Raw genomic sequence first — 26,254 nt, 5'->3', positions numbered from 1 at the left:
CACATCCTAGCCACAGAGCTGGGGGACGGGGCTGCCAGAGCAGACTTCTACCACCTGGTGAGTGCAGGGCAGCGCCGGCAACGAGGTCAGCTTTGCGACGGGTCTGTGTCAGCACAGGGCCCTTTGCTGGCCCAGAAACATGGAGCAGAGGCACTATCAACCCTTTGCTCTGTTCATTTCCCTTTAGGTTTTGGCCAGAGGATCTCTTGTGCATCATGGCCAAACAACAGTACTTCTTGATCCGCCATTAGGTAAGAGCATCTAAATACCAGCAACAGATTAAGGACTCAACAGGAAAGCCCTTCCAACCTAAATGGGGAAGGAGAGAAAAGAGATCTGAGACCAACAGGTAACAACAGAGCTGGCACAAGAAATCAAGAGGAAATGGCAAATATGCTATCTCTCTTCTGTCCTTTAATTTCCCTAATTTTATTTCTGATCAAATGATGAAATTGTCAGAGTTTATCTGCCAAGCAGGAATTATCAGAGACCTCCAAGAAAACTCACAGAATCTTTTTGCTGGACTCAGGTGGAAAGTCATTTCTCTTCCAAGTGCACACTGTTGCCAAGATCCCTCATGATGTAATGTCACTGCTACAAAATGGCACTAACCTACATCCTGGTCTAGCTGTGGCCTCTCCAGAAGCAAGGCAGAATAGTTTTTATCCAAGTAACTGTACAGAAGTATTATAGAGGATGAGCATGTTGCTGCTGTAATCCTTGGAGACAGACTTCCTTGCCTCTTCCTATACTTTTTCTATTTCTCCTTCTTCCTTCAGGTCAGTATAGTGGGGCTTTCAATGTCACTCTGCCCATTGACCTCATTTCACCCATGGCTACCCTCTTTGTTTACACTGCCTTCCCTGAGGGACAAGTGGCAGCTGACACCTTCAGTCTGAAAGTCTCCAAGTGCTTCAGGAACCATGTAAGTAGTGCACAAAACATAAGGGGGAAGGTAGGCTGGAGAGTAGGTATTAACTGCAAATTGGTAATAGATGTCCAGCAGAATCCAGTAGACACAGACTCCCCTTTCCTTCCTCTGTCAGTGTCTTCAGTCCCTCTTTCTTCTGCTGTTTCAGGTGAAGCTTGACTTCTCAGACACAGTGGCTCTCCCAGGATCGGCTGTCCGTCTTCATTTGCAGGCTGCACCAGGCTCCCTATGTAGCATCCGTGCTGTAGACCAGAGTGTCCTTCTCCTGAGGCCAGAGGCTGAGCTATCCAGGGATAGTGTGAGTCACTTTAGTGCTGAGCCTTGCTAATATTGAAGAGGTGCCTTTTGAGTATCTGGTTGCAAGCACAGGTTAATGAGGCACAGTGGATATACCAACAAGTAGTTGAATGGGAACAGGACATGGCTTAATGAGAAAAAATGAAGGCCAACATCAAACACCAGTCAAAATTTCCAGTCTCTACGGAGGGATGTAATAGAATAACTGACTGTCATCCCCAGCTATAGCCCAAAGTCACATCCTTGTTAAACTTAGAGTGCTTTGCCACAGTGGCAACCAGATGAAAAGAGAATTCCATCTCCTGAACCAATTCATGACAGTGCTCTGAAAAAGAGAGTTATGTTAAAAAAAATGCCCACTGTGTGGTAGGCTCCATGTCTTTGTTCCAGCTCACATGAACCAGACAGTCCTTCCATTCACAGACTGGACTGTAAGTGGTGCCTTGGCAGTGGAAGGGTCCCATTTCTCCTCTAGACCTGGGATGCATTGGGTCTAAGGACCCTTGAGTTGCCTCTTGACACTGTTTTGGTCAATTCAGGATGTGCCTTCACTCAGACAAGCTATCTAATGACTCTTACAGGGAAGGTGTCCTCACTGTATGCACTGAGCTCACAGGTACAATCTATGAGCTAGAATTGGCCACAGCTATGCAGCTCTACCCCAGAGGGGTTCATGTTCATCTCTGGTGAGCATTTATGCATCTACAACTTGTAGAGGCTCTCCATGAAGCTCAAAAAATTTTGGAGCTGGGCTTTTGTAGCAGGCAGGATCCGAGCTCTGCCTCTGCAGTCACAAAAAATCTCTGGATAGAAATGAAAAACTTCCCACCTCTCACACTGACCTGTACTGTTTTCATTCTCTGTCTACAGGTGTACAATATGTTCACCTATTCTCAGGAGCATCCCAGCACCCTCACAGACTCTTACAGTGATTACTGTACTATCCACACGAGCCCAGGAATCATCGGTTCCCCTCAGACCACCCTTCCACCAGGAACAATGTCACCATTCATGTACAACAGATACTCGTATGCAGTGTCCCAACCGGATGTTTATGAACTTCTGAAGGTAAATCTAATTCCCAGAAAACCTGAAATATCAGAGCTGAGCCCTTTTGTATCCCAGGTCAGCGCTGTGTAGCTTCACAGATAGTCTTTCCTGTAAACGTTGGCAACTTCAGGTTCTGAAGCTTGAACTTTTCAAGCTTCTGAACTAAGAGATCTCTGACACTCCATGCTCCCAGCTTGATAAATTCCTATTGACCAGGCAGATCCCTAGAAGCCAGCTCTCTGTTTATCCCAAGCTCAAGACCCTCAGACTTTCTAGGGGTTGGAAGGAGAAGGGAGTGTCAGCCTGAGTCAGAGAAAATTGGAGGTTGGAAAAGCAAAGCACCTGAGAGAAAAGGCAGACTGGGGAGAGGAGGGAAAGAATAGTAGAAAGGAACAGCAGGTGAAAGAGAACAAGTCTGTATTAGGGTGGGTAGCAAACTCTGGTGCCAAAAAAATGAGTTTGTGTGCGGGCATGCACATGCGAGTGGTCACCCCCACAATCCTGACTAGAGAGAGCCTCCTTTGGCTGAGGGACCAGGACCGGGCTTTGGGAGCAGGGTGGTTCCGCATTCTCTCCCTGTTTAAAGTCACAGGTCAGGCTGACGTGCAACAACACAGGGTGGGTGATATGCGGGGCAGAGGCAGACCCTCAGACACACCACCCCCTCCACTGAAATCTACCTTCTTTTCCTCCCCTTCTTTCCTCCAGAATTCAGGTCTAACTTTTTTAACCAGCCTCAAAATCAAGTCTCCAATTGAGTGCCGCACCCAGACCACTTTCTACTACGACTACATGTGTACATCTCGATTTATCCTGTTTCTTTGGAAATCACGGGTAACATACAGGCTGCACAAGGGCAGCTGAACATGCAGTGTGCTGAGGAATTGGGGATGGCTTCCAGAGATGAGTGGGAGGTTGCACAGGAGATGTGCACCACAGGAAGAGGGGAAGGGTCCTGATGTGTGTGTGTGTCCAGTGCACTGGAGGGGCAGAGGGGTGGCTGTATAGGAAGAACTTGCTTGGAAGCTTCTGCTGGTAGGCAGGAAGATAGTATGGTCAAGGGGGGAAATGAGGCAGCTGTCCAGGAAAGAACATCTGTTTGTAAGACTAGGAAAGGTCTTGCTGGAAACCAGGGAATGAGCCAGGATTGGCACTGGGCAGTATCTAGGCCTTTCTGCAGGCACTGAGAGCAAAAGTGTGAGCAGGTAGAGTTCCTCATGGGGGAGCACACACATACTGGAATCCACATGGTCTCCTGGGTTGTCTCATGGAAGACAATAGTGAAGTAGGTTGAAGGCATCTTGGACAGGACAAGGGGGATCGGAGTGGGAGTGGGAGGGATGGAGAGTTGAGCTTTTCCCAGCTGAACTCTATCCTGATTTCACAGTTGCTCTGCCTTTGAATGAATGCTTGTATTCCCAATAGCTTATGGCGAGCTGGCAGACTTGGACAACTTGGACCCAGAAACAGATGCTGCTGTTGAACGTGCTGAGTCAGAGCACGTTGAGCTGGGTAGCGAGGCAGGGCCAGTACGTACCTGGTTTCCAGAGACATTCATCTGGACTCTGGTTCCCATCAAGTGAGTAATTATGGGCTGTGGCCCCACATGGATCCAGACCTCCTACCAGCCACAGCGGAGAGGGAATGGGCAGGAACAGAGCCAGGGCATTATTGCCTTCTGTGCCCACAAAGAAAAGGGAGGTGTGAAGAAGTGGATAAGGACAATGGAGGTTTGGTTCAGTTCCTGGCTCTGCTTGAGATTTTCCAAATGATCCTGGGGAACTTAAAATCACAGACTGCTACAGGATGGAAGAGACCTCCAAAGGTCTGTAGCTCAACATCCTGTGCAAGGCGGGTCCAGTTAGATCAGGTTGTAGTCAAGTTCTCTGTATCTCCAAGGATGGAGATTCCACAAACTATCTGGGCACCTGTTCCAGTGTTTGACCATCCTCATGGTATTTTTTTTTTCTTATCTCAAGTCAGAATTTCCCATGATCCAACTTGTGTCTGTTACCTTTCATCCTATCAATATGCACCTCAGAAGCGACTGGTTCCATTGTCTCTACACCTTCCCAATAGGTAGCTTTAGAAAGGTGAAAGATCTCCCCCTAGTCTTTCCCTCTTAAACTTAAAAACTCCGGTTCTTTCAGCCATTCCTTGTACATCAAATGTCCCAGCCCTCTGACCGTCTTGGTAGTCCTCCACTGGATGCATTCAAGTATGTCAGTATCTTTCTTATACTGGAAGGCAAAAATGGGACACAGTACTCCAGATGTGGTCCCACAATGGAGGAATACAGGGGAAAAACAACTTTTCTCAACCCTGTGGCTGCAGTCTTCCTAATAAAGTCCAGAAGTAGATGGCCTTCATTCCTGAAAGGGCACATGAAATGTCCCATGCTCAACTTGTTATCCACCAGGACCCCCACGTCTTTTCCTGCAAAGTTGCTTACTAGACAGTCACTGCCTAGCCTGTACTGTTGCATGGTATTATTCCATCCCAGATACAGAATTTACCCATTTTCAAGCCCATTTTTCCAGCTTGTCAAAGTTTGTCTTAATAGCAACCTTTCCCTCCAGCAAATCAGGAACCCCTCCCCACAAGATATAGTCTGCTAATATATGAGGATGTCCTCTCTCCTATTATCCAGGTCATTAATAAAGCCATTAAGCAGTATTGGCCCAAGTGTCAGTCCCTGAGGGATGACACGGGTAAACAGTCACCAGCTGGACTTTGTGTCACCAATAACCATCCTTTGTCCCCAATGGTCCAGCGAATTTTCTGCTCACCTTATCATCTACTTGTCCGCTCCACACTAATGTGGCTACAAGGGTACTATGGGAGACTGTGTCAAAGGCCTTGCTAAAGTCAAGTTATGCAGCATCCACTGTTCTCCCCTTATTCACACACCTCAGCTTTCTTAATTCTCCCACGTGCCAAAGTTCTCCATCTGTAAAATAGGTTCTCTACCTCTCCATCTCATTTGGCTGGATTATGCCCATTTCAGGGCAGGGACCGTCTTCCATTTTGTGTATGCAGTTCTGTAAGTGACACTTGTAATGATGAATGCCAAGCTGTGGCTGGGAGTTCGGGTGGTAGTGTGATGGAAGTGTCACACGGTACTCCCTGGCACAGGCTGGGTGTATAATATGGACCCCTGGGAGCCCTGTGTGCCCACATAAAATAAGAATTTGAGGTGCAACACTGTTCAGAAGCAAATTTTGCATTTGCCTCTCAGTTCTTCCTTGCCCACCTATTTGCTGTCCTTCCTATACCTTTGTCCTACTTCATAGGGATCCCCACACCTTCACAGGCACTTCCAGTTCATAGTCCTTCTGCATCTGTCTTCCCAAGAGAAATCTTTACAGGGATGGGGACAACCCTTTCCACTCTGTTTTCTCCTCAGTGATTCAGGGGCTGCTGAGCTAGCTGTCACAGTACCTGACAGTATCACAGACTGGAGAGCCATGACCTTCTGCACCTCAGAGAGCCATGGGTTGGGAATCTCAGAGACCACCAGCCTGCGGAGCTTCAAGCCCTTCTTTGTGGAACCCACTTTGCCCTACTCTGTCTTCCGGGGAGAGTCATTTCCCCTGAAAGTCAAAGTCTTCAGCTACCTGAAGCAGTGCATGGTGGTGAGTGGCTCCCTCCGGGATGGTTTTTGGGCAGGAGGATGTGTGGTAACAGTACTTCACTGATAGAGACCCAGACAAGGGGCTGCCTCCTCAGGCATTGGGCAAAAGACACCAAGGAAGCTCTTCACAAAGCTCCATGCAGAGCCATCTCTGTCCAGCTTATCCCTCCCCGTAAGCTCAACCCTACAGGAATGCGATGTCTGTGGGCTGTTGGTGTCCCACAGATATTGCAATAGGGCCATCATCATACTCACCCTGGGCTTCTGGGCTTGACTGATATTTGGATCAAGGAGCTGAAAGGAAAAACACAGCAGCAGCTCTGTAACCTGAACTCCCTTTTGTTTCACCTCTAGCTCCAGCTTAGTCTAATGGACTCCGGGGATTTTGAATTTGTGCATGCAAATGTCAGGTTCACTATTTGTCTGTGTCCTGATTCAGCAAAAACATTTTTCTGGGATGTGAAGGCTACAAAATTAGGTAAGGGGACAAGGGAGGGGCAGGAGAGGGAGGCACTGGCAGAGCCGCTTGAGCAAACCAGAGCTGGGCTGGAAGGGAGAGTGGCCTATTATGCGAAGCAGGAGCAAACTAAAACGTAGGCATGGATGTGCCAGCTGGCCTCTTGATGTTTTGTTCTTTAGGGAAGGTGAATTTCACTGTCACTGCTGAGGTGATGGAGCAGGAAGATGTTTGCACTGAGAGTACAGCTGTTGTCCCAGAGTCTGGAGGGAAGGACACAGTGGTTAAACACCTGCTGGTGAAGGTCAGAGTATGCTTCAGGCTCCTGGTGAGGGCGGAACTGGGTCAGGCTCAAAACAGCCCGGTGGGTGGCTCTGGGAAGGGAGAGTTGGCCGGGCAGGTAGGCACATTTCTCAGGGAGGCTGGTCAAAGAATGATTCTAAGGGTAGGTTGGGTCGGGGTATGAGCTGAGCACCTCCACTCGATGGGACAGAGACATCAGAATTGCTTGCTAGCAGGGCAACGGGGGCAAAGGCCATGTAGCAGCTTAGAAACCTGCTTCCCAGTGAAATTTCACTGTCTGCATGCATATCTCTGCTGTCTGGTTGAGGTCCTTTGCATGGCCCATGAGGGTGGAAAAGGAGCTTGCAGGGAGGTGGGGTGCTGCACAGCTGCTATCTCATTTTAGTGCTCTCCCTACTGAGCTGACCAGCCTTTTCTCCACCAGGCAGAGGGGCTGCTGGAGGAAAAGACCCACACCTCGCTTCTGTGCCCTAAAGGTAGGTGCAGGTACCCCAGAGACAGGGACTGTCTTACCGCTGGGGCTGTACATGCACACAGAACAAGGAGACCAAAGAGAAGCAGTGTGGTGTGTGAACAACTCTAGGACTACCTGGAGGTGCATGGGGAGGGGAAAGTCAGGGATTTTGGAGCTTTTATGGGGAGATAACACCATTCCACTCTACCCAGTACTACAAGCTACTGGCAGCACCAAGCCACTGCCTAACCACATCACAGTCACTCATCAGTGGGTGGCCTGATCGCTGTGTCATCCTCTCTTTTGAATGCTGATTTCACCAACTGATGAGGTGATCCCAGCCTTGTTTACACCATCTCCGGGGGATGCCTGTGGGTCTGCCATCTCCCTCCTGCTTGTTGTTGTTCTGATGCTTTTGCCATTTGCAGGAACTTCAGCTTCAGAGACAATCACTTTCACTATGCCAGAGAACATAGTCCTTGGGTCGGAGAGAGCCCACATCTCTTTCTTAGGTGAGATTTAGTGGGGTCTTGGAAAGTAAGATTTTTCCCTGCAGGAGTCTTTTCTTCTGGTGCCACCATGTCTAGCAAACAGAGTAACAAGAGAGAATGTGTGCAGTGAGGTGTGATACTGGGCCATTATGTCTTCCAGAGAAGCATCCCATCTCTCTTATACAAGTGATGCTGGACTGGATGGATGTATATTTCACCCAGCCAAGGGAAAGATAGACAAGTACCATGTCACTGTTCCTACAGGGCTTTATAGACATTAAAGTCTCCCTGGTGTGAGCAGAGGTGAACTGAGACCAGTCTTAGCAGGTTATCTGGAGAATTGGTGAGACCAGAAATTTTTTACGTGCAGGAATATGTAAAGCTCCCAAAGCTGTGGTTCTGTCCTACAGGCGACATTTTGGGGACAGCACTGGACAACATAGATGAGCTCCTTCAGATGTCCAGTGGCTGTGGTGAGCAGAACATGGTTCATTTTGCCCCCAATGTCTTTATCACACGATACCTTGAAGAAACAGGACAACTGACTCCAGAAATCAAACAGAAGGCAATCGGCTATCTGGAAAGCGGTGAGTGGATTTCTGCTTATGTTGGGTTACTAAGCTTGTGATGTCCGCTACAGTAGGTTGTGCAGTGGGGATCTCAGCAGAGGCTTGGTGCTGAACAGGATTTGTGCAGCGCCACTTGCCTGACAACATGGGAATTACAGCAGTGTAAATCAGGCTGCTGTGTCTCAGCTGAACAAGGGGTACACGGCACCCCTCTGAAAGCCCTTTGCTGAATTCCTCAGAGACAATGCTCTCTATAATGATCAGCAGGATTGGGGGGGCAGGTTGTTACCGTGAGGCACATGACAGACACAGAGCGTCTTCACTACCCCCAGCCTCTTCCCACAGGGTATCAGCGGCAACTCCTATACAAGCACACAGATGGCTCATACAGTGCCTTTGGGGAAGGAAGTGAGCCAGGGAACACATGGTAAGCAGAGATATCCAGACACAGTTGAGGAACAGCAGCTTGACCTGGTCAGGCTCAGGCTGGCTTGGATTTTGGTCTGGGGAAACTGAGGGCATCTGGAGGTGTGGAGTTTTGAACAGACACTGCTCCTGAGACTTTTTGGAAGAGAACCGTGCCAATGAACTGACTTGAGGTACCCCTGTTTGATCGTTTGTGCTTGGGCACCCCAGCTGAAGCTGATTCTGAAAACTTGGCTGCAAAGACACCTTCTTTCCAGGTTTTCCAGAGTGCTTTGTGCCCAAACAGGACTGGGAAAGGGGCTGAGTGAGCTCACTAAATATCAGCCTTCCTGGCTTTAAATCACACAAGCGCACCCTGTTGGAATTGGCAGAGCTCTGGGGGAAGCACTGAATTGTCGGTGAATTTTTTCTCTCTTGCTGCAAATGGATCTGAGCTTGAGCTTCAAGAGCATCTAACGTATGTGCATTGCTTCCAATTCTCCATCTGCACAGAGGCTCTGGCCTGCTGGTATTTCTTCAGGGATGAGACAGTGGAAGACACAGAGACTCCTGTCCTCTAATGGAGGTGGGCATCAGTGACTGATTCAATTCAATTTTCTTCTCTCTTCCTTGGCTCTAGGCTTACTGCCCTTGTCCTCAAGACCTTCAGCCAAGCCCGGGACTTCATCCACATAGATGAGCAGAATATAAAGGACGCTGCCAGTGCCCTGATTAAAAGTCAGACTCCATCTGGCTGCTTCAGGAGTGTGGGGAAGCTCTTCAACAATGGTCTAATGGTATGACATGTCCTGGCTGTTCATTAGGTAACTCAGAGCCCCTTCACTTTCTGGCCCAGCTTGAGTGCCAAGAACAAATGAATGCTACCGCAGGAGGGAGGCTCTGATGTGCCGAAGGTCACCCTTGGGTGACACTCAAGGTTGTGCTTAGTCATGGTGGCACTTTTTCAAGTTATGAAAGATGGAGGTTTGCATTTGATGATATGTGTATGGGAACTGAACCAGTGCCCTGCCCTAGCCCCATCTCAAAAGCTACCGAATGCCTTAAAAAAAAAAAAGGGGCGGGGGGGCGTTCAAGCTCTGCGTTATTCCCTTGGTAAACTGCTTTAGCTTCCTTTTCCATTATTGAGTTGCCGTTTCTTCCTTCAGTCTGAGTTCCCCCCTGTACAGAGAGAGTCAGAAATGGGGTGAATGGAGACTGATGGCAGCCACTCAAGTGAGGTTCACCTTGCCAGGCATGTGCCCTATACACTCAGAAACACAGCACTTGTGCATGCACAGCCACACACAGAGTACCACCAAAGCGGAACCAGCAGCAGTTCAGTGGACAGAACCTCAGATAATTAATTAATCCTCTAAGTGAAGAGAATGGTACCTTTCACTTCCCCTTGCAAAAGGTACCTTTTCTTTTGCTCGTCCCTTGTCACTGTCCTGGCCCTCAAGTTGAGGTGCCACCTTGCAGCGGGGTTGTGGGAACATCACTTTCCCCTGGCACTGAAATCTGCTACTGAAAATCTTTTGCAGGGGAGGGGAAAGGGGAATGTGTTCAGCAGAGGGAGGGAATCAGCTACCCGGAGGAGCTTGGGGCACTCTGGCTGAGAAGTGCTCTGGTAAGCAGGACCTGCAAGAGTAGGTACCAGCCCTGGCACTTCCTTAGCAGAAGGAATAGGACCAGCACCATTGCCTGCGCTGGCTTTTAGTTGGGGAGCAGAAGGTACCGGAAAACTTCTCCCTCTCCCTTCTCACGGCAGCCCTCCCCTTCTCTGTTTTGTGGTGGCTGCAGGGTGCAGTGGAGGAAGGACTGGGGCTGAGCTCTGCGATCGTCACAGCTCTCATACACTCCGGGATGCCACGCTCCGTGAGTATCGGCAGCAGGGACGGGCTGCGTGCGCGGCCTCTCGGCAGGCAGTGCGCTGGCGCTCGGCCTTTCTGCACACAGGGGGACGTTACCGGTTTCCCCCCCACGTGTCCCGCCTCTGTTTCCACCCTCCTCTGCACACGCCAGGGCCGCGTTCCCTCCCATACCCCCTGCCAGCAACCGGTGTGCTTTCAATTGTATCCTAGGACCCAGTTGTGTGGAAAGCTCTGAAATGTATAAGGGACCTGGTCAATGCTGATACCGGCGGTTCCAACCTCTACGGCCTGGCACTAGCCGCAAATGCCTTTGCAGTAGCAGGTGATAAGGCCCTCAGGCAGAAAATCCTCAAAAGATTGGATAAGGCCGCCATAATATCAGGTACCAAAGACTTGTGGGGCGGGAGAGGGGGCCATTCGCAGAATTGTGTGGAGATCCCAGGGCTGACCGACCAAGGGAATGGAGGGCAGGAGTGGGGGGCACTGGCAGAGCTCTGTGGGGAGCCCAAGGCTTGGATAGCCTCTCTTTGCCAAGCTGTCACAGGCTGTATCCATACTGTGAGACAGACTTTCTCTGTGGATGTTCTCACAGTCCTGGTCTCCCGGTCTTCCAAACCAGAGGAGCTTCACGGATATTGTAGAGCTCCTTTCCAGCCTGCAGGCCTAGGTTTTTACTGGGAAAAGCAGGATATAGGGGACAAATGGGGAGATATGTACCCATATCTTGTCCCAATGTACATGTTCACTCAGTACCTAGGTGCAGCGGCTGAGTAGGACTCCAAGGTCATTAGATACAGCAACACACTCCATAAGTGTTCCCACTCCACCTCTAGATGACCAAATATTTTGGAGTCAACAGTCCAAACAGGAAGAAGACTCCCTATATTGGTATCGGGCTCCATCTGTTGATGTGGAATTGACATCTAGTATCCTCATGGCTCACCTTTCAAAGTCAAGTTTGTCTTCAGATGAAATCAGAAAGGCATCCCAGATTGTGTCTTGGCTCACCAAGCAGCAAAACCCTTATGGAGGCTTTGCTTCAACCCAGGTAATCCCCTTGAGCCATCATCAGCAGAGAACCTGCCGTCAGCTATGGTTTGTGAGAACAATGGGTTCTAGCACAGCCCATAGTAAAAAAAAGAAAAAAAAAATGTATGGATTTACTGCTCCTGGGAGTTGGGAAAAGATAAATATTTTTATTCCTCTGAGCTAATCCCATGCTAAAAGTTCAAGGGGAAAGCTCAATCCTTATTGTGCTGTAGCTGCAGTATGAGAGAGGGAAAGGCTAAGGACTGGGCATGCACAGGAAGCACAGATCCTATTTTGCCCAATGTGTGTCTCTTTCCTCAGGACACGGTGGTTGCTCTGGAAGCCTTAGCCCTGTATGCAACCAAGACCTTCAGCAAGGATGGCCCTGATCTTCAGGCTTCTCTCTCTTCTGAGGGTTTCAACCAAAACATCCGAGTAGACAATACCAATCGCCTCCTGCTGCAGACAGTGGAGCTGCCAGCCATTCCCCGAGATTATACTGTGCATGTGCAGGGCCATGGGTGCCTCTTCCTGCAGGTGAGCCCAGCCATGGAGAAAAGGGTCTGTCTGGGGAAAAGCCTTGAAAGCGAGAGGACTTGCTACTTAGCCAACACTGAAAACAGACTGCTGCAGTGACTTGCAAGCTTCAAGGCTGGTGGGAGTAGCTGGGATCTAACAGGAAGGGAATAGCAATTCCCCAAATGAAATCTGGATCATCTCCACCCAGTCAGAGCTGCACCACTCCTCCAAGAAGTCCAGTGAACACCACCAGGAGCACTGCAGTAGCAGAACCTCTGCTTCCGCCACGTAGTTTTCTCTTACACCAGTGCAAGACAGTAAACAGCAGCCAAACACTAGACGAGGATACTCTCCAGCAAAAAAAACCCTGCTATTCTCTGCCAACTAGCTTCTTTCTGTCCTGGCAGGCCATTCTGCGGTACCACATCCCTCCACTGAGGAGCGACGTCGCCTTTGCCGTATCTGTGCAGACAGAGTGCACCGCACCCAATGCCACCCAGTTCCCTGTCACCATTCATGCTCGGTAGGAGACACTCCGTTGCCCCTTGCCTCCCCTGTGCTAAGAGGCTTCTGGCACCACACCAGCCTCTTGATGGCCAGGATTCCCCTTCACTATGAGGGCCAAGTGCTAAGATGTCCCCCTTCATTTAACTATGCTCTCCTCAGCTGGGTGAAAGATACAAGGCCCCAGAAGGATGGCTCAGGCTATAAACCTATCTCATTATCATGCCAGTCACCACAAGGTCTCCCAAGGTCTATGGGTCTCACCCCTTTCTAGGATTAGGTCTCCAAACACTAGTGATGTGAAGGTCCTGTGGGACTGACTGCTGACACTTATTCCTAAGTCTTCCCTCCTCTGCTCCTGGTTGACTGTCACACCACTCTCCTCTGCTGTACCCCTGCCTGACTTGGGACAGAACTGCCAAGAGAGCAGAGGATGTCATATTCCCTGCCACGCCTAGAGAAGGTAACTACAGAAGTCTTCCAAGGAATTTATTCTCCTTGGCTCAGAACAATTAAAAGAGAGATCAGGGGAAGCACAAAGATTTATTACAGTACAGGAAGAGGTATGCTTACAGGAGATACACTGGAAGGAAAGGCAGATTCCTCCACCTCAGTACCAAAGCTGGGCTGGATTATCTGGAGATCATGGCTCAGAAAGTAACATTAGTGCTGTCCCCTGGGTTCCTGCTGCAGCTACACAGGGAACCGTGTGTCCACCAACATGGTCCTGATTCAAGTGGAGCTGCTGTCTGGATACAGCCCCGTGGCAGGTTCACTGGAAGAGGTGAGACCGCGAGTTTGTGTCCAGCTGGGATGGGAACAATGATGGATATCCATCATGCAGGATTGTATGCAGAACTATGATCATTCCTGTGGGCAGAGAAAAATGGTTCTTTTCTTCCCAAGAAATATTTATTCCCAAAGTCTCTTCCAGGCCACACCTTGCCTTCCCCTATCCCCAGGGCTTCCTTGGCCATGTGAACGTTTTGCCCATGCTCTCACAAGGACAAATATCCCTGAATATTTCTGCTTTCTGTTAGAGACTTTCTGACATTTTTTCCCCTATTTTCAGCTAAAGAAAATGCCTTTAGTGAAGAAAGTTGAAAGTGAAGCTGACCGAGTCATTCTCTACCTGGAGGAAGTGAGTGGAATTTAGGCTAACACCATCGTTAAAAGGACTATGGACTGGCAGATAGCTTTTAGCTTACTCTTGTATCTTGGTTCCATTAGTATTTTAAGTATCCAGAGCTGTTGTTCTGCATACCAGCCACATTTGCTGACCTGCAGAACTGTGTTGTGTCAGCCTGCAGTAGTTCAGCTGTAGAGACTGTATACAGGGCCACTTAACTTGAGTGAAATGAGGCTAACTCTGATCTACAGTTGAGTCTACATCTGTTGGCACTGTTCCAAGACTGTTGAAAGTCCATATACAGTGTCTGATCAGGATTGGGGAGTAGTAGTAGGATCCATCTAGTAAATTCAAGCAAGCCTGAATTCTTAGAAAGCCCTTAAGCAGCCTGAATGTAGTAGGGAGCATCCAAGATTGCTCATGGAGTTTGCCAAGATCACTCAAAATTAAACCAGATGGTTGTCTGAGCAGCAGTGCTTGCTCCACAGTGTCATTAATCAACACATTAACAACCACTCCACCCTTTCTCTAGCTACGTGCATACCTAAACAGCACCAGAAACAAGCATGAATTTAAAAATTTCAGAATTTTCAAGGAGCACTTCTTCGTTTCTGTGATTCTTCATCCCCAGTTGTCAATAAGCTGAGCTAAGCTAGCCTCATAGTAAGTGGGTTATTGCCATGTGGATGCATTAGACTTGCAGAGATGCTGCTTTCGTTACGTCTACAGCACAGAGCGGAAAGGCAGCACAGAGAAAGATTTCAGCTCAGGCTGCCAGGTAGCACAAGGTGAAACACAATCAACAGCAGGTCATGTAACTACTACCATCCAGCAGATGTTCATCCACACCTTGCATTTGTCTGCTTAATGATGAGGGTTGTGTGAGACTGGAGAATAAGAGCTGATGTGATGGGACTGTGTATAAGAAAGTAGCCACTGAGGCAAGATGCATGAAGGAGCTCAGAACAGAGCTGGATGGGAATGTGGGATTGGTTGGGAACACCAGTGCTACGTTTAGATACCTAATGCACGTTGATTCTGTGGGTTTGATGTCTCTCATGAGCTGAGTTAAATTTGGTGACCAAAAAAGGGAGATGGCCACAGAATGTGAAGTAAAAGATATTTCTGAGATGGAGTGGAAAGCAGAACAGATCTGTCACACTGGTGAGGTCTCCATGGAGCCTGAGTGAGAACAGGTGGAAGGGATTGTCTTACAGGACTTTGGTTCTGGCTGTAATCCTTGCATCTCTTGGTCTTAGCTGACTAGACAGCCTCACACCTACACTTTGCTGGTGCAGCAGGACATGCAAGTGAAGGATCGTAAGCCAGCTAATATCAAGGTCTACGATTACTACATGCCAGGTGAGCTCAGATGCTGTACTGCAGAAACCACACAAATGTACTACTGGAAAGAGATTTTCTGAAGTTGTCAAGTCTAAGGTAGTACCATCCCTGACATGTTTATCTACCTGCCCCTTAGAAGCTCTCTAGTGATGGACTTACCCTCTTGGGTTTCAAAATGGTAGATCCTTCTTTCTCTGGTCCCAGAACTTGCAAGCTTGAAGCTGGCATGTAGATCCACTTAGGGTCTAACTCTCTCAAGAGGGGCGCAAAGAGCTCAGAGCTGTGCTTTTGTACACTCATTTTGTGGGAGGCAGCAAAGGCAGAGGGACCATAGTGAGGGAATGGCTTAGAAGAATGAGGGCCCCCTTAGAAGAATGACACTGAAAACAGCTTGTCCTCTGTTCTCTGGGGTCCCTAGTGGGAGGAAAAGCTAGAAATGTGTCAGGGATTGCTACTGCTTCAGAAAGTAAGGAATCCATAACTGTAATGGAGCTGTTTGGGACTTACAGCTTCAAAAGATCATAAGCCCTATGACTTGGGTGAATCTGGACTAGCTGCACACAGAGTCTTTGACACAAACCAGTGGTTCCATGTGTCACAGCGGCGGGGAGTCATGGCCTGTAAGCTGAGGGAACGCCTCTCCGAGACACAGAGGCACAATGCTGGGTTGCTTTAGTGAGCTTTTGGCAAGTGTATCTCACCAGTACTTTTTTTCTTGTCTTCCAGAAGAAACTACAGTGATGAGCTACAGTGCCCCATGCGAGTGAGGTGAGGGCCCAACACCTCTTTTGTCATCACAGGCATGGTCCTGAAGGGTATGGAGAGAGAGGGACGTGCAGGCAAGGGCTCTTGGTCAAGAAACTTGCTAGACTGCAGGTTCGGGGTAGGAAGTGATTAGCAATGCTAAGTAAGGGTGAGCTCCTGTATCCCAGTGGAAAGGGAGAACTGAAGTGGAAGGTTTGAGGCACCCAGCTCATGACAGAGTTGGAGGTATGTTACAGAAAACAAGGGCTGCCTGTCCCAAGTCCTACCACCAGTCCTGGCATTTTGCACCAAATACACTTTCCTCGAGCCAACACAGTTCCTTTTCCTGGCACTTTCCTTGCAGTTCCACAGCCCTCCAGTCCTGTGCATGCAACACGTCACGTTCACCTTTCGTGCAGGGCCTGACTCCTTTTCAGTGCCAAGCCTTTCACAGTCTCAGTCTGGCTTCTGGTCCACGCTAGGGAACGGGCACCTGCCCATCCTCTTTCAAGCTGGGCAAAGGCAAAGCTTGAACTTAACCAGTCCCTGCTCCTGTTCTAAACTTTGCTTGCATCTGCATGCTTCCTTGCCCACAGCCCACGAGATGGAGAAAAACACCTGCTTCATGAATCACCTGTGGGAGGCACACAGCCCTGTCCTGGGATGCCTGGCACAAGCCCTACACTCTTAGTGGAGATTCTGCCATAGGCTTTGTTTGAGTAGAGTCAGAGAGTGCCCTATCCTTGATGGCTTGGCAGTCCCATTTGGTCACGAGGTGCAAAAAAGCCCCTGAATTCCCAGTGGTTAGTTTTAATACTTCAGAAACACAGATTTTTTTTTTTGTCCCTTGTTGTCTTCACAGGAACACAGACAGACCCATCCTCTGCAGTCTCTGTCCGACAGTCCTTTGTCACCCTGGCCAACAGCCACCAGATGATGACGAGTTGCAAAGAGAGAATACTTGAAATTTCCTGCTAAGCAGTTACTTTCTGAAAGGCTCAGACTGTGCCTGGCATCTTAATAAAAGTCAGGAGACTAGAACTGTCTGATTGAGTGATTATTCAGGTTTACTGTTTTTCTCCCAAACCAGGAAAATTGCATTTAAGAGAATCTGGGAAAAATAACTCCTTCACCTCTGCTCTGTGTGTGCATGTACATGTACACATGCAAAACTCTGCCCCTCCAGTAGCGGACTTGCACAGGAGGAGATAGAGCATGCACCAAGGCAGAGTTGGTACCTGGGGGAGGTGACCATCACACAAGCTGGAGCTGAAGGCAAGGGAGGGCTGGGATACGTTCAACAGTTCCTTTGGCCGACGGTTGCATTTAGAGACCTTTATCAAGAGCAATTGGCAAGGCTGTACTGCTGATGGGGGGTGAGGGGTCTAGAGGGTCAATGCACTGCATTACTATCATCTGGAGACTGCTTCAAAGAAGAGCTGGTGGCACAGGAGCTTGCAGGAAGGGCACAGGAGATACGGCTGTCACAGCATGTTCATCTTGTTGCATCTTGTACTCCAAATCTGCCTGAGTCCTACTGTGGGAAGTATTAGGAGAAACCATGGGAAGCATGAGGAGAGAGCAATACAGGAGCTAGAAGGTTTGTACATTTCTGCCATTGGCAATGGCAGAAATGGTATCTTCATGGGCTAAGCCTGTAGTTCACCAACTGGTACAATGGCCGCAAGGTCAGGGGTCATGCTTACTTTAATTTTTCTTCCCAGGTGTTTACCAAATATGTGACACACACCCCCACCCCAACCCAGGCCCTCACAGTGCAGGCACAACTGCTGGACTGTTGTGATCCCTCAGTCCATCCACTCAGGCGCAGGACCACATGGGCTCAACTTTATTGTGGGCTGTGTCCCAGCTGGGGCACTTCCTTCCATTCAGTGCCCAACCTGAAATATTGGGCAAAGGCAGGAGTCACGGTGTGGCAGTTCCTCTCCTTTCCTTTATCACAAATTTGGGAGCTCCTCCACCCCTTTCTGAGGTACCATGTGCAATTGTGGGGACAGAAGGCAAGACAAACAAGGAGGGTATGATCCAGTCCCTCCATGGCTATCATCAGGCTGTGGAAGGTGCCTTGTCTTGGCTAGTAGTGGGGGCGGCTCTCCAGGCAGGTCCCTAGGCAGCACTCTCTCTGTGGGATGGTGTCAGGATGCAGCATGTACCATGTCAAGATTCTGTCTTATCCTTCCAGAAGGGACTTCTCCAGACCTGTCCTGGCTTTAGGCAACTACTAACAAGCCATCCCCCTTCTGACAGCTGGGTATGCCACGCCACAAGACAAAAGATTATGTCTTCCCAGCTTCAGCTTGCTCCTTTGGCTCCCTGAATCCCCCTTTCCCACCCTGCAATGAATATAGCGGGGGGTGGAGGGAATGGAGCCGTGCCTGGGTTTGAGGGCCTTTGTTAGCACAGGCTGCTACAGCTCTGCATTCTCACTCCACATGATGCTCAGCCCTTCCTTCCTCACTCTCATTTTGAGAGACGTTGTCCCTGTCTCCGCCTTCCACCAGAGCCTTCCAGCGGCGTCCCTGGCTGCAAAAGAGCCCCCATCCTAGCTCCACACACCTAGCCACAGGCAACTGCCAGTTCCTCTTTCTAGCTGGATATATGCTCCCCACTGGTTACCATCCTCTTTCCCATCTTTGCTTGCATTCCCTCTCTCCCACCCAAGACCCATCATTTCCAGATGGCACACAGGGACTTGCTGCCTACCTCAACTACAGACAGCACTGTAGTCAGCCAAGGCTCGCTCCTCTGCAAAAGGAAGTGAGGAAGTCGATTACACACACGTGCATGCACACAGAGAAGAGTGCACGTCTTTTCCCAGCCAGAGAACTAGGAACCCAGCTCCCAACCCCGGAGTAGGAGGGAATCTGCAACCCACCTGGCTGGTAGTAATCGTAGACTTTGATGCTGGCCGGTTTCAGGTTCTTCATCTGAATTACTTGTTCCAGTTGCAGAATGAAAGTCTGAGATTCATCATTGAGCTTGTGGAGGTGGAAAGAAATTAGCAAGGAAGGGGAGAAAGAAGTCATTGCATCTTCATCTTCCCTAGCTTGAATGTTTTCCTGCACTAAATCTCTCCAATCCACTAGAGATTCTGGACTTTCAGAAATGGAGCATGCGTGAGGAATAGCAAATGCTAAACCAATGACAATGAAATTGGGCAAGCTTCCTCTGCCCACAGTTCTACCAGTGCTCTTTCCTCATGCCTAGCCCAGCCTTGGGCTTCTCACACAGCTCCTTGTCCTCTGGCCTTTTGCTCTTGCTGTGCCAAACCAAATGCCTTTGTTCCTACTTACCTTCTCCAGATAAATGTAGACCACATCAGCTTTCACTTCTATTTTCTTAACAATGGTTCTGCGCTCCAGCTGGGATAGGAAACAATAACACAAGGAAATTTGTGAGCACTTTCCTTAGGGCTTCCTGACCTGAGGGACCCACTGATGTATTGAAGGGATGGTGTGGAGCTGGACGCTGCGTGGAACTGTATCTTTCTCACACATAAGGGTTTTAGTGGTTTTATCTTTGGTAGTCCCTCCTGGACATCCCTTGTGAGCATCTCAGGGATGAACTATGCTGTCCCTGTCAGTCAGAGGATTCTCCCACTCTGGGGACAAAAGACCGTGTGGATAGTACATAGGACAGATGCATTGGTCAGCAAACAGGTGTAGGCACCAGTAAAGATTCTTGTTATCTCATCTCACTGACTGCTAGACTGCTCTTAATGCCCTGCCTGGGGGCTGTGCAAATAACTAATCTTTCAGTTTTATGGCTTAATTGGAAAAAAGTAATCTTTTTTGCTAGAACTAGAGTCTCTCTAAGAAATCTTGTCTTAGAATTTCTGGCAAACAAATCCTGGTGTTTAGCACACCCAGCAGCACATTTTGTTCCTGGCCCAAGGCAGAATAGCATCAGTGGGAGAAGTTGAACCACTTCTGATCTCCTGTAGCCAACCCTTGTGGACCCTGTATGGAAATGAGAGGTTTTGGTTCAATTACAACAACAGCAAAGGGCCCCTGCTAGTTTAGTTACCTCGTGACCTGAAATGAACAGCTCCCAACAGGAGCAAGCAGGTGGGATCATAGCCACTTTTTTTTTAATTCCAAAGTCCTTACCAACAACTTGGATCCGGGAGCCAGGACAAATCCAGACAACAGGGAGACCTCCACGATCACCATGTTGGACGTAACTCTGCTCCCAATGTAGCTGAAGAAGAAGAAACAGCCAGAGGGTCCGACTGTGAGAATAGTGCCCTCCCAGGCCCCCTTCCCTCCGCCACCATACCCTGTGTGCAGGACCCTGAGCCAGGTAGCCCATCCGGGACTGGGGACATGGCAGTCACAGCTCCCTCTCACAGGAGGTAGCCAGAATCTTCCTTCCCCACCCCTTCCACCTACCAAATTCACCCTCTGCCCCGTCCGCCCCAAGCACTGGGTCCCTCCATTGCAGCCCTGAGGCTTTCCCGGCTGCTGTCCCCAAGCACAGCAGGTCTTGCTGGAGGAGGAAACAACCCTTGGGGTCACCTGGCAAGGATGCGGACGGTGAGGACACGCGCATTGGCCTGGCTACAGTTGGTCAGCTCTGTGTTGACACGCAGAGTGAAGGTTACAGCAGCCCGCGGGGAAGGCTCGTGGTATCTCAGCACTGTCTGCAGGGCGAGGGCCAGGAGGGGAAAAGACAGGCCGGACGTGATCTCATGCAGGGAGAAGAGGCAGAGTCCTCCACCTCTCCTCTCTCCCGTGCTCGTCCCACCACCTCACCTGAGTGAAGACACAGCTGCTGCCATGGATCTGCACCAGGAACTGCCCCGGGACCTCTGTCAGTGCTGCCTGCTGCACCAGCAGCCGCTTCTGGCGGTTGACTTGGAAAGACTTCCCGAAGCCCCTCTGGGACTTCACCCTCACAAGTGCCTGGCCTGATGTGCTGAACGTCCTTGCTGCGTATTTTGCTAAGGCTTGCAAGGCAACAACTGTGTCCTAGAGAGGGAGAGACAGCTTTCACCCCTCTGAAAGCATCAGCTCTAGTGAAGCTGACTTGGAGCAGGAAGACCTCAAGAGGACTCGCCCTGCCAACCTCCGCTGTAAAAGTATATCAATCCACAGAGAGCTACTTGTTACCTGGGTGGAGGCAAAGCCCCCGTAGGCGTTCTGCTGCCGGGTCAGCCATGCCACAATACCAGCTGCAGTTGTCATGTCACCTGCATGCACGCGTGGCTTAGAGAGGTACGCCAGGAGCACGTAGGCTGTCAACTCTATGTCCACTGACTGAGTACCAGGCCAGAAGTCTGTGGAAGCCGGAGAGCTTGGCTTGGGGCTCCAGTGGATTTGTCCTCCTGCAGAAGGAAAAGGAGCATGCAGGCTCTCTGGAGAGGACATAATTGGGGGTTCACAGGAAACAAAACCCAGAGTGCTTTCGGGGCTCCTTCAGCTCATTCCCTGAGCTCAGGCCATGATTGCTTTCTTCAGTTTATTCTCCAGGGCTTCATCTGGTCTTAGCTCACAGATTCCTACCTCCTCCCTCAAGAGGATCTTGAAATCCTCCAGGCTGAGGAAACTCTTTCTGATAAGTCACCCTCACAGCTTGTGAAATAACTTATTGTATTTTCAGTCACACAGTGCAGTTACTGCACAAATACAAGGAATATGTACAAATACATATGTCATTTTTAACCGCTCTGGCTGGGCATACATTACTCTAGATCCCAGCAGGTGAATGAGAAGCATTACCCCAACCAGCAGTCAGCACCTGATTTGATGGCTTGTTCCTCCAATTTGTACAGCAGCTCCTGGGTTGTCTCATAGTCCCCAGCCAGGGCAAAGGCATAGGCCAGCACGGCTTCTGTGTAGACGTTGGTGATGTTGTGAACAGCCTGCTGTAGGCAGCGGAGGGTAGTCTGCATCAGCTTGCCCTGTGTTGGGAGAAGAGACAGACGCCAAACTCTTACAGGGGCAAAACAGGGGGCAGGGGTGCTCATTCCAGGGAGCCGGACTATGCCTTCCTGATGTAGCTCCAGAGAAACCCATTAAATTACACACTCTCTTGAGAAAACAGGCAGCACAGCCCCAGCGCAGCCCCAGCCATAACCACCAAACACTATTGCACCATGCCAGTTTTACAGCACTGTCTCTTTTGAGGAATGACTTCACAGTTTGGCCAAACATTGGCTCCCTCCCAGCAGCTCCCTACCTGTTCCTGACCTGGAGAATGCCAGCATTACGAGCTGACGTATCCCCATAGCGATGCCCAGGTGTGTGAGTGTACAGGAGAGCAGGAGGGAGCAGGAGCGTGCTCACCTTCAGTGGCTGACCCAGCTCCAGCAGTGCTGCAGCAACATAGGCCCCCAGGGAAATTTCATCATCCAGGCTGCCCTGTGAAGAGAATGCATCTTTCTCTCTAAGTGGTGTTTGGAGGGTGTAGGCAGTGACTCCCCAGAAGGAAAAGCATTCCTTTTGTGTTCCCCGCCCCACACCCTGCTCTCTTTAAGGCTGGTTGTATGGGTGGCAGGAGTGATTTTCCAGGATCCTTTGGTATCCCACAATCTTTTGCTGTCACAACATCTGTCCAGCCATTCCCCAGCTGTGCTGCCTGGCTTGGCCCTCATTTACCTTTAGGGAGGAGTGAAAGAGGCTCCCTTTGGTGGCAAAGCAGCCACTGGGGAGCTGGTTTTGCTCCAGCCAGCGTAGGGCATCCTGGATGTTCTTGTCATCTACATAGATGTATTTTCTGGCTTGGCCGAAACTCTTGACTACAAAAGCTGTCAGCCTAGGAAGAGGATGAATTGTGAGAGAAAGATAAACACAAAAAAGGCAAAGAGAAAGTCAAAGGCCTTCTGGTGCTTGTCCCTGAAGTTAACACTGACATAGTGGAGTGCCAAAATAGAGTCATTTTCATACAGAAAAGCAAGCTAAAAGTGGAAATGGACCGCAGGACCCAAGTGGGTCCTCTCCCCCAGCCTGGCTCCACAAATGTAGTACCCATGTACTTTACCCAGTTGTTTCACAGGTGAAAAACCTCTTACCCCTTCCACTTTTACCCGTTGCACTTCATCTCCCCCAAATACCTAGAGACAATCTTGAATTCCCCATTTTCTTTCTCCCTTCCTTTCTCCATTTCTCCCAGCCCAGACACCACAGGGTCAAGCTGGGCCAATGCAGCTCTTTCAAACTCTCCCAAGCAACACCTTCCTCGGGGAGATGATTTTTTATTGCTCTTCCCTGATCTACCTCCAGTCAGTATGAACCCCTTTTGGCTGCTGGGAGACCACCAGCAGTACCTGGTGTTGTCTGTGGGGCAACAGCAGGGCCATAGAGACAAAAAGGGACCTCCCCCTCCAGGCCCACATCTTTGTTGTTCCACTTTCCCAGAAACTCTGCTGCCCTGCCTCACTGCTTTCAAGTGGCTCAAGTCCCTCAATCTGTCTCCCTGCCAGAGAGCTCCTGGGGTCTCCATCCAAAAGAAGGAATACACATCCTATCACCTTTCCCACACACATTAGCTGCTCTGGCCCAGACAGGAAAAATCAGGAGTGAGGGATATTTGCAGTGCTTACCAAGTGTTCCCTTCTCCATCCTGCTGCCCAAAGACACTGTAGGACCCATCTCTGTGCCTATAAAGAAGCTGCATCTGGTACCCTGGGGAGATGGGAACAGTGATTAATACAGCACAGTAACACAGAGAGGCCAACATTGACAGAGTGAGTGCAAGAGCAAGAGCTATTGGTAGGCTGGACACAGGGGAAGGCAGAGGAGCAAGGTGGGTCTGTTGTACTTGCCATTGCGCAGGAATCCTGTTGCCCTCTCCTTGATCTCAGGGGTCAGCTGCCTTGTCTTCTCCAAGTACTGCAGCACATAGACAATGGGGGTAAACAGCACCATGTTCTGCTCCCCACAGCCATGGGGCATTTGCACCAGCTGGTCCACGTTCTGCAGTGCTGTCCCCATGAGGTCACCTACGCAAGGGTGTAAGAAACAAAGCAACGGTAAGTATGATTTGAGGTGCTTCTCAGACAGGCAGTGGATGATAGTGCTTTATCTCAGCATAGGAGGAAAACACTGGAGAGAGGAGGAAAGAGGAGTAAACAACAGAGTGCAGGATGGAGAGTGGTGACTCTTTTCCCTCTTCCCAGTCTGGCATCGTGATGCAGGGTGACCATACTATGGAGTCCCTGAAGATCTTTCCCTTATCAGCTTTTGTAGTCTGAAGAGCTCCAACTGTAATAAGTCCTATTTGTAAAAGCCTATGAGCAGAGCTGCATTGCTCGGTGTGTGTCATACACACAGACAAATATAAAAGCACTTAGGGAAAGGTTGAGATGTTTCTGGTCTTTAGCCAGGCCTGTTCTACCTGGCCATATGTCAAGCATCAAAATGTCAGTAAACCAGCAGGGGTGCTAGTCAGATGGTGTGAAGGTGTCCATATGTCCTCCAGCCACCTAGAAAAGCCTTGTGTTCGGTTTCCTCCTTTGGGGCTCTGTTGCATAATATCCATGGCTACTTAGGCCAGGCCTGGCTTCATACCAATTCTGGCATGGGGGCAAATGAGCCCAGTGCATAGAATTGTGTTGAATGGTAGGTATGTCTGGTCCCAGTAGCCTCTCCAAAGTATTCTTTTGCAACTTAGTAGTGCTGAGAAGGATTTCTTCTCTCCAGGAGCTTCTGTTGTAGCAGTGAAACTTAACAGGGAGACAAGATGGTTATGAGCTTTGCTGATTGTATATCTACACAGAACTAGCCAAGATCCCAAAGTCCCAGTAAAAATAATGGCCTAAAGTCTCTGCTCCAAAGTCCTAACTAGAAAAATAAGGATTATTCTCCTCTGCAGATTACTTTTCCCATGAAAGCCTAAGTGCTAATCCAAAAAATCTGAAAGCCTGGTGTTGGCAAACCTTGCAGAGAATAGAAACCATCCTCTCTTTTGAGCAGTTTCGCGTTAAATGGATCCCTGACACCATCACCAAGTTAAGCCTTGCTTCTCTGTAACAGCAGTCAGTGAGCCCACAATAGAAATCACTTACCTGAGATGGAAATGGAAGCCCTGGCAGATCCCTTTACTACATTGTCAGGGAGGCGAAGGGACACAGGTTCTTCAGCCATGTTTCCTGATAACAACAGGACAAAGATGTAGCATGAAAAATCAAGCCAAGTGCATCTAACCAGAGGGAGAAGACTGGCACAGATAAATGGGACACTGCCTACATCCCGCTCACACAGACTGCTCCCTACAGCCTGTCCCAGTCATCACACCAAGCTCCATTGCCTAGAAACTTTTCAGCTTAGAAGAGACGTGAGAGCTGCTGGCCAGGCTGAGGGCTCACCAAGCTTCATAACTCAATTCACTACGCTTCACAAGCTTCACAAGAATCACAGCTGGTCATCACTCAGCAGGGGGACATCCTGGAGAGACTTGCAATGCTGCAGGGACAGGGTGGGAGGGTTGGAGCAGCTCTCACTGGTGACTGTCAAGCCCCAGGAAGGCCCGGAGGCTGCAGCGTGGGAAGGAGACTACAGAGCAGGATTTTGCCACGTATAGTCAGTGGCAAATTCAGTAGGACAGCGTATATTTCTTGTTCTTTCCTGTCTAATAGGAAGTGAAATTTCCTATGTGAAAAATCATTTGAAAACATTCTTTCATCAGACCTCCCACAGTTTAGTCCTACTCTCAGGTCTAGTTATTTCAGGCTGCAGGACCCATTCGGGCTGTCCACATACCTCCTCTCGGGCACAGAAGGGAGCTGTAAGACTTCTCCACTAACACACCTTCTGGCTACCAGGGCAGGAACATGAACATGGGACAGGAGAAACAAGATTACACACAAACAGCAGCAAAATTTCAGAGCAAGTTCAGGTCTGAATTCGGTGGTTAGTCCCCAGGCTGTCAGGGACTCCATCCTCCTCACCTTTGGCAGACCTGCACTGAAGCTGCCTGCTTCACTGCTCAAGGGAGCAAGAGCAAGCCTGAGGGACAGGGCTCTCTGGTCAGTGAGCATATACAAAAGCTCATGTACAATGGGTGATTGAGCAGGAAAAGGTTCAGGGAGAAACACAGACATGGTGTATGAATGCAGCTCAAGAAAGAGTACCGCAAGAAGGGAATAGGCTTGGCTAGGTCCTGGGGGGAACAAAGCAAACTGAGCCACAGCCTTGGTATGCTAACGCTGGCCAAAAAATGAGGAGAGAAAACCATCTAACCCAGGTCAGCCTCCCTTCCCCCAGGAGCAGGGATACTCAGAGAGAGAGAAGCGAGCCTGCTCTCATACTGACCCGGACCAGCAGGTGTTTGACCAGCGTATGCCTCCGCCTCATGATAGCTGGCAAGGGCTTCCTGCCCCCACACCGTGGCGTGGTGTCCAGTACTTCTGTCCTCACTGTGATATTCACAGTCCCTAGCAAATAAATTGAATAGAGCCTGTTTCTTATACCTGTGGCCAAATGGAGGTAACTTGCTTTAACTGATAGTGGTCTGAGATGCTTCGGGTGGCTGGTCTTCATAGCCTCAGCGGTTTGGCTGGT

General features: G+C 49.6%; 2 protein-coding genes across 2 annotated transcripts in view; one reads left to right on the top strand and one right to left on the bottom strand.

Moving 5' to 3' along the window:
• The first annotated feature begins 778 nt into the window (after positions 1 to 778).
• On the top strand, positions 779 to 16,709 carry LOC104082014 (alpha-2-macroglobulin-like protein 1). Its single transcript, XM_009584959.1, has 21 exons — positions 779 to 925; positions 1,080 to 1,229; positions 2,099 to 2,296; positions 2,987 to 3,074; positions 3,704 to 3,857; positions 5,685 to 5,913; positions 6,267 to 6,390; positions 6,552 to 6,673; positions 7,097 to 7,148; positions 7,555 to 7,638; positions 8,028 to 8,204; positions 8,532 to 8,613; positions 9,232 to 9,388; positions 10,673 to 10,844; positions 11,431 to 11,510; positions 11,813 to 12,028; positions 12,418 to 12,533; positions 13,208 to 13,298; positions 13,587 to 13,655; positions 14,903 to 15,005; positions 16,594 to 16,709. The coding sequence occupies exons 1-21, from the start codon at positions 833 to 835 to the stop codon at positions 16,707 to 16,709; spliced, it is 2,673 nt and encodes an 890-aa protein (XP_009583254.1). The 5' UTR covers positions 779 to 832.
• A 1,747-nt stretch (positions 16,710 to 18,456) lies between these two features.
• Positions 18,457 to 26,254, bottom strand: part of LOC104082012 (alpha-2-macroglobulin-like protein 1) — a 23,850-nt gene continuing 16,052 nt past the window's right edge. Inside the window, 15 exon segments of the mRNA XM_009584957.1 lie at positions 18,457 to 18,497; positions 18,628 to 18,730; positions 19,046 to 19,114; positions 19,862 to 19,952; positions 20,270 to 20,394; positions 20,507 to 20,722; positions 20,864 to 21,078; positions 21,492 to 21,654; positions 22,040 to 22,114; positions 22,352 to 22,508; positions 23,296 to 23,377; positions 23,518 to 23,694; positions 24,760 to 24,843; positions 25,454 to 25,508; positions 26,006 to 26,127. Coding sequence (XP_009583252.1) covers positions 18,457 to 18,497; positions 18,628 to 18,730; positions 19,046 to 19,114; positions 19,862 to 19,952; positions 20,270 to 20,394; positions 20,507 to 20,722; positions 20,864 to 21,078; positions 21,492 to 21,654; positions 22,040 to 22,114; positions 22,352 to 22,508; positions 23,296 to 23,377; positions 23,518 to 23,694; positions 24,760 to 24,843; positions 25,454 to 25,508; positions 26,006 to 26,127 — 1,775 coding nt within the window.

Source organism: Fulmarus glacialis, unplaced genomic scaffold, assembly GCF_000690835.1.
Source record: "Fulmarus glacialis isolate BGI_N327 unplaced genomic scaffold, ASM69083v1 scaffold7709, whole genome shotgun sequence".
NCBI classification, from domain to species: domain Eukaryota; kingdom Metazoa; phylum Chordata; class Aves; order Procellariiformes; family Procellariidae; genus Fulmarus; species Fulmarus glacialis.
This window is presented reverse-complemented; position numbering and strand designations above follow the sequence as displayed.

Coding starts and splice junctions, on each gene's coding strand:
- LOC104082014 (XM_009584959.1), top strand. CDS start 833: ATGGCTACCCTCTTTGTTTACACTGCCTTCCCTGAGGGACAAGTGGCA. Junction 9,389..10,672: donor TCTTCAACAATGGTCTAATG/GTATGACATGTC, acceptor ATTGTATCCTAG/GACCCAGTTGTGTGGAAAGC. Junction 10,845..11,430: donor TAAGGCCGCCATAATATCAG/GTACCAAAGACT, acceptor GTTTGTCTTCAG/ATGAAATCAGAAAGGCATCC.